The sequence below is a fragment of the Pleurodeles waltl genome, chromosome 10, assembly GCF_031143425.1.
Source record: "Pleurodeles waltl isolate 20211129_DDA chromosome 10, aPleWal1.hap1.20221129, whole genome shotgun sequence".
Classification (NCBI taxonomy): domain Eukaryota; kingdom Metazoa; phylum Chordata; class Amphibia; order Caudata; family Salamandridae; genus Pleurodeles; species Pleurodeles waltl.
Genome location: NC_090449.1, coordinates 490,259,472 through 490,272,566, shown reverse-complemented (window position 1 = coordinate 490,272,566; position 13,095 = coordinate 490,259,472). Strand labels below are relative to the sequence as shown.

The 13,095-nt window shown below is 43.0% G+C and overlaps 1 protein-coding gene across 1 annotated transcript in view; it reads left to right on the top strand.

Annotated features, from left to right (window-relative positions):
• Positions 1 to 202: 202 nt before the first annotated feature.
• LOC138261645 (zinc finger protein 502-like) overlaps positions 203 to 13,095 on the top strand; it is a 131,365-nt gene continuing 118,472 nt past the window's right edge. Inside the window, exon 1 of the mRNA XM_069210807.1 lies at positions 203 to 1,416. Coding sequence (XP_069066908.1) covers positions 1,378 to 1,416 — 39 coding nt within the window. The 5' untranslated portion in view covers positions 203 to 1,377. The remainder of the gene's footprint in view (positions 1,417 to 13,095) is intronic.

Here is a 13,095-nt window from a genome sequence, read left to right as displayed (position 1 = left end):
ACCTTATAAATTGTATTTTTGAATCACTTTAGGTACACGTATTAAGTATGATGAAGCTTCTTTGAATTTTCGTAACAGTAAACTCGTTCAGCAGTTTTTCTCGTCTCTTTTATCCCTCCAGCCGCCGCTACTTTTTTCCAGCCAATCAGAGCACACTTCCTTTGTGTGCATCACTTAGTCTGCCCCCACGTACTCCATCCTGTGCAGTCTGTTCCCCTGGGATGAGAAGGTTCATCAGAATGGGAAACGGGCAGTGCGGTTACTCCTGAAGCGAGGTCCAGGGCAGCGGGCTGATCCGGACTTTTAAGAGACCCCTCCACACGCCTATTACACAAGAGACGCTGTACAACTGGGAGACTCCAACAGAAAAGCACATATACACACACTGGAAACGCTGTGAAATGGAAAAAGCATGAGGAAAAACTCCTGCTTTGACAGAGTACATGAGCCAGTGCGAACAGACGTAAGATCCTATGTAAGCAACGGGGAGAACCCTCTGTGGCCTGGAGGGAGGTGGGCTTTGAGCTGAAAGACCCAATTGCATTTCCTTGGCCGACCCCCTAACATTCATCGGGATCTTAAGTGAGGCGCGTGGATGGCTTTCAGTGAGCTCGACGGAGGCCTTCGGTGAGGTGCGTGGAGACCTTCAATTAGCTGCATTCTTCAGTGATCTGCATGGTGTTCTTCAGCGAGCTGCATGGTGTTTCAGTGAGCAGCACAGACACCTTTAATTACTTACGTGTTGTTCGTCATTGATCTGCACGGAGTCCTCCAATGAGCTGCACGGAGTCGTTCATTGTACCACACAGAAATCGCTGGTGACTATTAGTGACTTGGAGTCGTGAAGTAAGCAGGACGGACTCGGTCACTGCGGTGCAGAGGGACCTTCAGTGACCTGCATGGAGTACTTCAGTGAGAAACACGGAGAGCTTCAAAGTGTTAAAGGCAGTGCCTGAGGGAGCTGCACGGAGACCAGTTGCAAGCTGCCAGCAGACCCTTTGTGAGGTGTAGGGGTACTTTGTTTGCCACGCTTAGAAATATATTTTCTGAGACATTTTGCCATAAATGTAAAAATAGTGGGCGACATTCAAATACTATTAAACCGTGTGTGACATGACACAGATCTAAAGGCAGGGCAGGAGGAACCGAAAAAGTATTCTTCAAAAGCTGCGAGTGTCCCTACTGACTACTGGTAACACTACCCAGAGATCCAGTGTGAGCATCCCAAAACAATTAAAGAGCCAAGGGGAAGGCCCGCTTGGGCTGTGGTCGGGCCAGGGACGAACTCAGGGAGACCCTGTTGGAGCATCAGGGGAAGCTTTGTGACCGAGGAGCACAGTGTCAAGAGCTCACACTCCTGAAGCTTAACACTTCACCATGGGAACACAGGCGGTGGCTGAACAAGGCCTTGGGCAGGTAAGGACTCGCATTTGTTTGGTCCCATTTTAGCCACTGTAGGAAAGTACCCCTTTTTGACATGGTCAACCCCCCTAGTATTTGTTGCAATTATGACTGAAGGTACTTTTTGTCAGGCTAAGGGATCATAACTATAATGGTGTCCCACATGGCCAGTAGCAGCACCCTATGTTCCTGGGCTTCGCACAGTATCTCAAGCAGTCGCCGATCCAGCAGTGCTAAATACGTCCTATAAAATTTAACCGACAGCCCATCCGGGCACAGGCATTTCTTACTCAGCATCTCCAGGAGTGCCGCAGTAAGCTCCTCCAGACAAGGCACCCCTCCCCCAGATGATCCCTCTGGGCATCTGTAAATGTAGGAAGCTGGCCTGGTGTGTGGTGGGTACCCCAGGTACTTACATCTTATACCGGGTCCAGGTATCTCCTCTTAGTGAAGTGCAGGCAGAGTATGGAAGCCAGGCTAGCTAGAGGTAGCTGTGGATGAGCAGCACAGGCTTATCTAGGAGACATGCAAAGCTCTTGCAATACCACTGTAGTCACACATGAAAGAAAACACTCAGTTGTAAAAAATAAAGGTTCTTTATTTATGGAACACAATACCACAAAATACTAGAAGGGCAACCCTCCAATAGGAGGTAAGTAATAACTAAATCTAGACACTAGAAATCAGAAATAGGCATAGGAAAGGTTAGAAAACAGTGCAAATAGCAATAACAAATGGTGACCCTAGGGGAAGCCCAAACCATATGCCAAAAAAATGGAATGCAAACACAGAACCCCCACCTAGGTAAGTGGAATGGCTAAAGGGGAGCTGGGGGTACTAGAAAACCAAAGAGGTAAGTAACACAACACCCACAGTGACCAGGAAAGCAGGAGTAAATCACTGGATTTTCCTCAAACCACCCAAAAGGAGGAAAGGAAGAAAAATACACCCAGAAAAGACTGCAAGAAACCAGCAGTGGGTTCCTGAAGAAGAAGACCTGTGGAAAGAGGTGACCAAGTCCAAGTCCATAAGTCACAGTGGAGTCCAGGGGGAGTAGGAGCTACTACCCAACCAGCTGTACTTGCAGGAGTTGGTCGACTGTGAGGAAGAACAGGTCAGCACTGCAGCCCTAGAGCCGGAGAAGAGGTCCTGATTGATGCACAAGATGTCCCACGCCGGAGTGAATATTGCAGACGGGTGTCGGTGCAAGAATTCCTCCAACAAGCCTTGGCAAAGGCAAACTCTCAGTTAGTGGAAAAGTGGTGCTACCGGGGACCAGCAAGGTCCAGGAGGACTCAACCCAGGAGGGGGAGTCACAAGGGACCCTCAGCGTCATAGAGAGTCCACAGGAACAGGGTCATCACTCGCAGGAGTCCCACAGGATAGGGACACAGAAGTAGCAGAAGGAGCCAACGCAGCGCTACAGAAAAGGGTCCCATGCTGCAGGATAACCACGCAGAGGGCTGAGCATAGCAGGAAGGAGTGCTGGGGACTGGAGCTACTTTTCGCCTGATGATCCCTTGGAGGAGATGCAAACAAGCCTTGGCAGCTGCAAGAGACGCAGTGCAGGGGGTACTGTCCTGCGTGGGAAGGCAAGGGCATACCTTCACCAAAGTTGGACAGCTGGCAGAGAGGACCACTCTGGACCACCACCCGTGATGCAGGATCCAAGCAGCTCAAGATGAGGGGAGATCCACTCAGACGGTCGTCGTTTGCATCAGGTACCTGCGGGTGCAGTTGAGTCACTCCTTCACTCCAAGGGAGATTCCTCCTTCTTGTGCAGGGTGACGAGTTGCTGTCTTCTGAGGATGCACAGCCAGGGAAATGTTGCACAGCTGGCAGGAGCCGTGGAAACAAAGTTGCAGAAGAGTCTTCTTTGTTGATTGCAGCTTTGTCAGTTCCTAAAGGGTTCAGTCACAGTTCCAGTGGCCAGAAGTTGAATTGGAGGTTGCAGATAAATCCTGCTGGAGTCTTGCAAGCTGAATCTGAGGACCCACCAAAGAGAAAGACCCTAAATAGCCCGGAAAGGGGGATTGGTCAACTAGCCAGGTAAGCACCTGTTGATGCGTCCCTTTATGTCAATTTATACACATTAGGACTCGTTTTAGGCTGATGAATCTTTTGACCCAGTGGTGAGACACTGTAGAACAAGATAACTGATCAATATGTCAAACAATATATCAATGATATTATCAACATATATCACCACAGTATACTTTGCTTTAGACATTGATTAAACTGTCGGGGCAACCATGACCTTTCAGTCATGAATAACCACACCTTTATTGAAGTTTTGTGAATTTTATTCCCTATTGATTACAATCTAATAATAAGAGTATTAATCTCAAAACCAAGAAGCAAAGGAGCATAGTCACGATATAGCAACTGTGACAAGATTTTGATAATGCAAAGATCACGAACATAGAAGCACCAACGTAAGATAAACATAGGTTAGAATACATATAATAACGTATACATCTCAGTTCAGCACAGTACAATGTCAGTCTCGTCTATTTGCGTCAGTCAGGATGATCACCTAACCTAACCTAACCTAACCACTAATTAGCATCAGCATGTTGGACTTCATGCAAAACAATTTAGAACATCAATTTAGAAAACATCTAACTAAGGTCTCTATCCAAAAATACAGCAGTTGGTACCTAGAAAGGAAAAGCAAATAGACAAATTACAATAGCAATTGTCATAATTACCCTCCTCGGAATGAGTCAGCATACAGGATCAGTCTTCATCTTCAGGGCATCAGTTAGATCGCCATCAGTCTGCTTCGGCTATGGGACAGGGGACACTTCCCTCATAAGGAGAACAAGTGTAAAGGGCAGTCTATGGATAAGGATATTTGTCTAAGTCTCAAGTCACCAAACAGAGTGATAGAGTTTCTGGATGCAACCAATATCATTCCCTACCTAATTCTCTCGAGTCTTCTGTGTCATGAGTTTTTATCTCTTTTTCGCAATACCTTCCCCCAGAATTGTTATTGGATAATCGCTATACCCCACTATCTTTAACCTATCAAATTATACATTAGGTAATTCAAATTGTCACCCCACGATAATTTATAACACTTTGATTGGTCTTCATAATTGACGTTTTCGTAGGTGGCACATCCAGGATTACTTCATTCTCTGGCACGTTCTTCAGGTCAAAAGTTCTCTTTTCCATTGTTTACTGACCTTGAGTGTTTCATATATTGTTGCAAAAACGTATAAAACTTATACTAAAGCGGCTAGCATGCGGATGAGAAGAAACCTAACTTGCAACATAAAACAAAGAAAAGAACAAATGCTGGGTCATGGCCTTTTGCGAATCAGCACACTGGAGAACAGAAAAATAAGCTTTAATATGAGAGCTACACAGCTAAGTCTTCGGCTCACGCTAACTTAAGGCCTATGAGTTTTAATATAAATGCAATCTTCGTAGGTGTTAACATATTCAATTAATTATAATGCAAGCAATTATTTCTTATAATCGACATTAATATATGTGTACAATAATAACTTAACACTTATAAGTATGTTTAGAATACATCCAAGCGAATAATATTTTGTGATTATTATTGCAGCATTGTTAAGTATAAGCATTTCACATCTAATGTATGTAACATTTAAACTACGCTCTCTCAGTGCCTCCTCTGATGACGCTCGTCATCACACAAATCTTTCTTTAATTTCTAATTTTTCACCTTGCGCATAATACGCATTTCAACATCGTGCCCTTTATGTGAGCTTTCCCATATTTCATTGGACATTTTCTCTCTTTCACTTTCTTCATTTCTTCTGGTTCTTTTAGTCCAATTTCTTTTTATTTTGTCATAAATTTTACATGCCCCCCATAATCCTAATAGATAAACCAGAATAATTAATAGACCCATTAATATTTTTGCAAGCACCCCATTCCATATGTTGGTAAACCAGCTTCCAACTCGGGCAATTCCAAATTTCTCTCAAACACCAAGTTCTTTCAAATCCTTCAAATCTGTACTATCTCTAGTAAGGTTAGTAAGCATGCTTCTAATTTTCTTACTGTTATCCGGGATAAATGAGCAACAATGACGCTCATTAAGCATCTTGCAGACCCCTCCACTTTTAGCTAAAATAATGTCTAAAGCAAGCCAATTTTGAAAAGTCATAGCTCTTTCTGCAGCAAGTTCAGTATCCATCAGGAGTATAGCCCGTGTAAAATTTGTCAACATGTTATCCACTATAGTAGACAACTTTTGAATTTTCATGGAATTCAAAATAACACCTACTGATGGGATTATGGCTCCAAATATATCACCAATGACAGCCGCCACTGATTCTCGTTTTTGTCTAGGATGTTGTAATTCAGATGTTTTAGGTATTTGTTTTAAGTCATCAATCTGGTATATCTTTGGGAATACTATCCCCAAATAACATGTCCCGTACCACCCCTAGGGAGACGGTAATAAGCATTTAGCCCACAGATGTAATAGATTCCAGGGATTGCTGGATCTTGTCCATTCAGCATAAAGGTCCATTTACTCTGAAACAAAAACACATGCCTACACTCACTTGTACCCACAAACAAATTGTCTTGATCAGATTTTGTCCTATATACACAAAGCCTACCTACGTGTAATGCATCTATAGCTAATTTGCCTTGCGTCTTGATTGCAGTATAAGCATAATCATTTGCATATGTACGTTTCTCTAATCCTTTTTCTAATCTTTCTTTCAATGCTTTGCGTCTATCGTCTGTGTGATCTAGAAAGCTTTTCTCTACAGGTGACAGTAAGCAAGTCAAATTGTTGCGATGTGCATAAGCAGTTCCAAATGAAAGTGTTGGCTCAAAGAATCCTCTAACTATTTTTATATCGTGCTCTTTAGCTAATTTATTTAAGAATTCAATCACAGGCACAAAGGAAAACACAACATCCAAATTCGAATAAAAGTATTGCACATGCTCTTGATTATAGAATCTTGTTAGTAGCAAGCTGCAACTAATTCCATAAGTAAGAGGGAGACTATGATAGGTAACTCCCTCCTGCACAGATGAAGGAATTTTAGTACATACATACATAACAATCTTTCGCATCCATGGTTTCCACATACTCATTTAGTAAGTGATAGAAGACATTAGTAGAAAGTTCTCCCTTTGCATTAGTCCCTTCATGCATATGTCTTGCATCCTGCTCAAATCTCTCCCACGGTGTTAGTGTAGTAGTTTCAGGTTTTGAAGTTGCGTTAATAGTCTCTTTATCTCTCCATGGCATTCCCACAATCACTCCCACGATTATCACTGCACACACAACACCTATTATAAGACCTAACCAACCACACACCTTACTCCCCTTGCTACTATTTCTATTGTAAGCCATGTTTGTATAGAATCAGAATAGCAGATCAACAATCAACTTGAGGATAAACTTTTTTCTACGTATATTACAGCGTCTTCACTCACTCCAGGACCTCTTTTGTCAAATCAGGTTAGCAGCTTGTCGTAATCAGGTTTCTTCAAAAGTCAAATCCAGTTTTAGTGTCACTTCCAGTAGTTTCTAGAGTCTCTCTCTTTTCAGTTTTAAAAAAAAAATTCAAATTTAGCCAAGTTTTCCTTTGAACTCGTTCAGGTACCGTAATATTGGCCTGGTACTTCTCGATCAAAACAGAATGCTAGGAATTCTTGTTGCCATTCAGAGGTTGTAGCGTATGCCCATTCAGGACCTGTATATCTTCTGTTTGCGATTCTTTTTCTTTTTAACCTTCATTCACCTTGTTGTTCTCCTTCACTCAGATCATCTGCTTGAGAAGTATCACTCTCTTCTATTATTGTGTCATTGGATAACTCCCTTATTTTAAGGAGTTGCTTGTCTGGCCAATTGTCGCCTCTATGTGTCTTTTCTCGATGTTTTCCTTCAGGACGTTGGACAGTACCCTCCTCTTGTGATACGGTGTTTTCTCTTGACAGACCTGCAACTGGTTCAGGAGACTCTCACACGTTTTGACTTCTCTCTACAATTTCTCCTTCTCTTTCTTCTTCCGGTTCTATGTTGGGTTCGGGCTCTAACCTGTATCCGTCTACTTCTGGGAGAAGCTCTCCTTGACTTAGTTCTCCTGCTGCCTCTACTGAGATAGGCACTCTGTCACCCCTCTCGAACTCATTGATTGTTTGAGGGACAAGGCTGTTCTCAGTGGGCCCTCCGGTAGTCTCAGTTCTTTCTTGACTGTTCTCTGACCCTGAGACCTTTCCTTCTAAAGTTGCTGTGCCGGAAACTTCAAGTTCCTCTTCAACAGGACACGTTACCTTTTTCATGTGACTGGCATGTATCCAGTTGGGAACCCCGGCACACTTTACAGCGCTAGTAGTCGTCAATATGACTTGATATGGCCCTTTCCAACGTGGTTCTAGACACGATTTTCTCACGTGCTTCTTGACAACCACCGGCTTGTAGAGAGTGGCATGGATCGCCAATCGGCGGCAACGTGTTAGCTTCCACCTGGTGAGAAAAAGAGCGAATCACGTCAGCCAAACCTTTGCAGTAATCCAACACCATATCATCTGTAATATTCACTAGTGCATTTGCAGGTACTGCTGGTAATCTCATAGCTCTCCCCATGAGGATTTCATGGGGGGGGACAATCCCGTTTTCTTGTCTGGGGGGCTTCTCATTGACAGCACTAGAGGTAAGGCATCTGGCCACTTCATATTAGTTGCTGCACACATTTTTGCCATCCTTGATTTCAAATTACCATTCATCTGCTCTACTAATCCTGATGCTTCAGGGCGATAGCTATAATGCAGCTTTTGTTCAATGTTGAGTGCGGCACACAGGAATTTAATCACCTCATTGTCGAAATGTCTACCCCTATCTGATTCTATAGAAACCAGAAACCCAAATCTTGGTATCAGTTCCCTAAGTAGTAGTTTTGCAACTGTAAGACTGTCATTTCTACGTGTGGGATATGCCTCAATCCAATGACTGAAAACACACACAATCACCAACACGTACTTCAATCCTCCACAAACAGGCATTTCGATAAAATCCATTTGCATTTTGTTGAATGGACCTCCAGCTCTCCCAATGTGGCTCAAAGTTACCACAGTTCCTTTTCCGGCATTCATCTGTTGACAGATGACGCACCTGTGGCAAGTGATTTCTGCGGCATGTCTGAATTTTTGATTAAACCAATCAATTTTAAAGGACCTGATCATGCCATCTCTTCCCAGATGTGCCTGCCCATGATAGAGCCGGGCAAACTGTACAGAAGGCTATTTGGCAAGACCAATTTTCCTTCCTCTGAAACCCATAGATCATCAGCTCTTTGTACACATTGCATTCTTTGCCAAGAGCGTTTTTCTTCCTTGCTCGCACAACCTTGTAATGTTTTTAGTTCATCTAAGGTGTCAACCACCCGTAATGCTAGGTTTAAACACGTATCATTCTCAGATTGTGGTAACAATTCCCATTGCTCCTTGAGCGATATACAGTTCAATGCACAAAATCTTGCGACTTGATCTGCATAGCCGTTTCCCATAGACACAAAATCTTGTGATCTGATGTGAGCACTGCACTTCACCACGGCAATTTCGAGAGGTAACTGAATCGCGTGTAACAAATCTCTTATTTGTCCACCATTTTTCACAGGAGAACCAGAGGAGGTCATAAAACCTCTCTGTGACCAAAGCTGGCCAAAATCATGTACGATTCCAAATCCGTATCTGCTGTCAGTATAGATAGTGACTTTTAAATTTACAGCTGCGTGACATGCTTTTGTAAGAGCAATCAATTCTGCCACTTGCGCAGAAAACACTTTTTCAAGCCAGAAGGCTTCAACAATACCAGTTATGGTACATACCGCAAAACCAGCTCTCAGTGTTCCTGCAGAATCTCTTAGACAGGACCCATCGACAAACATAATGCAGTCATTTTCTTTCAATTGAGTGTCCTGAATATCTGGACGAGGCTTGGTGCACAGCTCAGTCACCTCAAGACAATCATGTTCAAATTCTTCGCCATCTTTAATTTCAGTGTTTTCATTTGGAAGCAAAGTTGCCAGGTTCAGTACAGTGCATCTTCTAAGAGTGACATTTGGTGACCCCAGTATGATCGTCTCATACCTAGTGAGACGTGCATTTGTCATGTGCTGAGTCTTAGTTTGAGTCAACAGAATTTCAACTGAATGTGGAACCATTACTGTCAAAGGGTATCCCATGACTATGCCTTCACATTGTAAAAGGCTCTGACCAACTGCTGCAACTGCACGCAAACAACCCGGTAAGGCTGCTGCGACAGGGTCCAAGGTAGCTGAAAAATATGCTACAGGGCGATTTGCATCTCTGTGGACCTGTGTTAAGACAGACAAAGAACAAGCATCACGTTCATGACAAAACAACAGAAAAGGTTTCTCGTAGTTTGGCATTCCTAATGCTGGTGCCCTGCATATACATTCTCTTAACTCCAAAAACGACTCAAGTTCTTCTTTTGATAGGGTTATAGTATATGGCTCATCCTTGATTTCTTTACCTGTCAGTTTTATCAATGGCTTCGAAATGATTGAGAAGTTGGGTATCCACTGGCGACAGTAGCCTACCATTCCAAAAAACATCCTGACATCTCTTTTTTTTGTTGGAGGATTCATTTGCAAAACAGCTGTTATCCTTTCTTTTGATATTCTTCTGGACCCTTTCTCAATCAAATGTCCCAAGTATTTTACTTCTTTCTGACAATATTGTAACTTTCTGGGTGACACCTTGTGTCCATTCTTTCCCAGATGATTTAGTAATGCAATGGTATCATATTTGCAACTGTCTCTTGTTTTGGACACAATTAGCAAATCATCAATGTACTGCACAAGAGTTGAATTGAAAGGCAGCACAAGAGGTTCCAAATCCTTTTTCAATATCTGATTGAAGATGGATGGTGATTCAGAAAACCCTTGAGGAATTCTGCACCAACTGTACACCTTGTCCAAGAATTTGAAACTGAACAAAAATTGGCTGTCCTCGTGAAGAGGTATTGAAAAGAAGGCTTGTGATAGGTCTACTACAGTAAACCATTCAGCAGCACAGGGAACCTGGAACATTATTACTGCTGGGTTAGGTACCACAGGGCAACATTTTATCACAATTTCATTTATTTTTCTCAAATCTTGCACAATTCGAACTTTTCCACAGGGCTTCTTTAAACCCATTATGGGAGAGTTACATGGACTGCTCAAAACCTCTTTCAGGACTCCCTGTCTGAGAAAGTCTGCAATTATTTGTGACACTTCGATAAGAACGTCTTGGGTCATGTGCTATTGTGGCACTTGTGGGAACACTGCATTCGGTTTTATCTGAACTTTGACTGGTTCTACTCCCTTTATCAATCCTACTTCTTTCCCGGTCAAATCCCACACTTTCTCTGTTACTGTTCCTTGCAGATCAATCAAAGTATGCATTGGGAATAGAGTAATCAAAGGGTAATCTTCATTTGTCCCTGTTTCTTCCTCTAAAAATTGACTTTCATCTCCCTCATCATCACTATTTGTCTGTATTTAAATTCCGTCGTTGGAACAGGTAATTGAACATTTTGACTTGCACAGTAAGTCCCTTCCCAGTAGGGATACCGGACTTGAATCACATACAACAAATCTATGTAACCCTTGGAAGTTGTCAATTTCAACTTGCACTGGATCTGTAATCGGGTTAGTCAGGTACCGATTTGCTACTCCAACCACTCGTATAGTACGCCCTGAGAGAGGCAATCTTGGAACTTCTGCACTTCGAACTGTGGAGCGTGTGGCTCCTGTGTCAACCAAAAATGAAACTTTATAGCCCATCACCTTTCCTTCTACATATGGGCCTCTCTGATCCACCTCTAGGGATGCTGCAAGTCTGCACTCTCCGCTGTCTGAACTATCATCTGACCAATCCTCATTCATCCCATTTTCACCTCGTAGTGGGAACTGTTGTACAGTGTTGTTTTGATTTGTTACCTGGCCTGTGACCTGCTGAGGAAGCATCACCTGTTGCTGTCCCATCGGAGCCATTGGTAATTGCATTTGCTGTCTAGGCACCATAGGAATCTGCTGTTGTATTGGTTGCATTTGTATTGACTGAAAACGTGGCATTTGCATCTGCTGCATGGGCTGTACCCCTTGCATTTGTACCAGATTATTCTGAAAATTCGGGTTTTGATGTCTTATTTTTGGGCCTCGTGAATTTTGTAAGGTGCCAACATTAGTGCTTTGCTGACCTGCACCATCCTGCACCATATTCGGACACTCCTGTTTTCAGTGCCCCACGCCCCCGCACGCGTGACATGGTGACATCTTTTTCGCTCCTTGAACATCATTTTGAATAACAACGTTATTCATGTCCGAACTACGGTTCACAAACCCTCGACCTCGGCCCCTTGGTTGAAACACACCATTCATTTGCGGCTGGTGCTGTATCATCTGTTGAACTCCATTTCCCTGTATTCCAGCCTGTGCAGCCCTTATCTGCATCACCATCACCTTTTCCTTCAGCTTTTTCTGCTTCAACTCAATCTCATCACTACAGTACTTTGCATACTGCAATACCTCATCAATCGGTTTAGCTTGCCAACAAATCAAATGATTCTTAATCATTTGGCTAACCTCTGGTCTCAATCCTTCGACGAATCTAAACACAAGGTGGTTCATGTCCTTCGGTTCGATAGTCTCAGTACCACTGTAATGCTTAAATGCCTTCAACAGTCTCTCATAATAAGCATGTATTGACTCCTTAACCTCTTGAGAAGTCCGGTCGATTTTCTGCCAGTCAGTTACCTTCGGCGACACCTTTTGTTTCAAAAACTCAATCACTTTATGATAATACTTCATCACCTCTTCTGAAGGTGCTCCGGTCACCTCATCTCTCGCCGGCTCCTTCGTCGGCCAATCTACCCCTCTCTTGCACTCAAGCCATAATTCAGGCAGAACAATGATCTCAAACAAGGTATTCAAGTCTTCCCAGAGACACTTTGCAAGTTTCACAAACCTGTCTGTTTGTTGATACCACTCGATCGTTTTCTCTCTCAATCTGGGATAATCATTAGTAAAGGATAGAATATCTCCTCTAGTCCATGGCACATGTACTAAAACACCACCAGCTGTCTCTCTCATAGGTAATATTTTTACCGATTCCAAATCAGGTGAGGTTCTAGCTTGATTAGGCCCTGGGCTATCACCCTTTCCCTTATCTCTTTTCTTTGCCCATCGGCCTTCCCATTTCTCCAATGCACCCCTAATTTGTGCACTCTGCAACAGTTCTTTCAGATGTGCCTTCATGCCTGCAGATCTCATATGTTCAAAATCTTTTAAGTCAAAATCTAGTCTGTAACTCCTTTTCAAATGCTTAGTGTTTCCAATATCGATATTGTATTTGTCTGCTAAATTCGCTGATCTCTGATGTACTTTGCCTACCTCCTTGGTAATCTTGGGACACTAGTATCTCAATTCTGCCTCTGTGTATGATTCCAATCTATTTACTCCCATTGTCCCTTCTACTAACTCGCCAGCTTCCGCCCCTAGTCGTACAAAGTTCAGGTATTCATCTTGTTTTTCTTTCTCAGGTTCAACTGTAGCCACTGCAGTCTTCTGTGAAGTATAAGTTTTTTCTAACCATTCATTTAACTGTTGAACTGTAAAACCCTGCAGTGAAATGTTCCCTGCATGTATCATTGGAGAATGTGAGGTATTCGTACTCATGGTT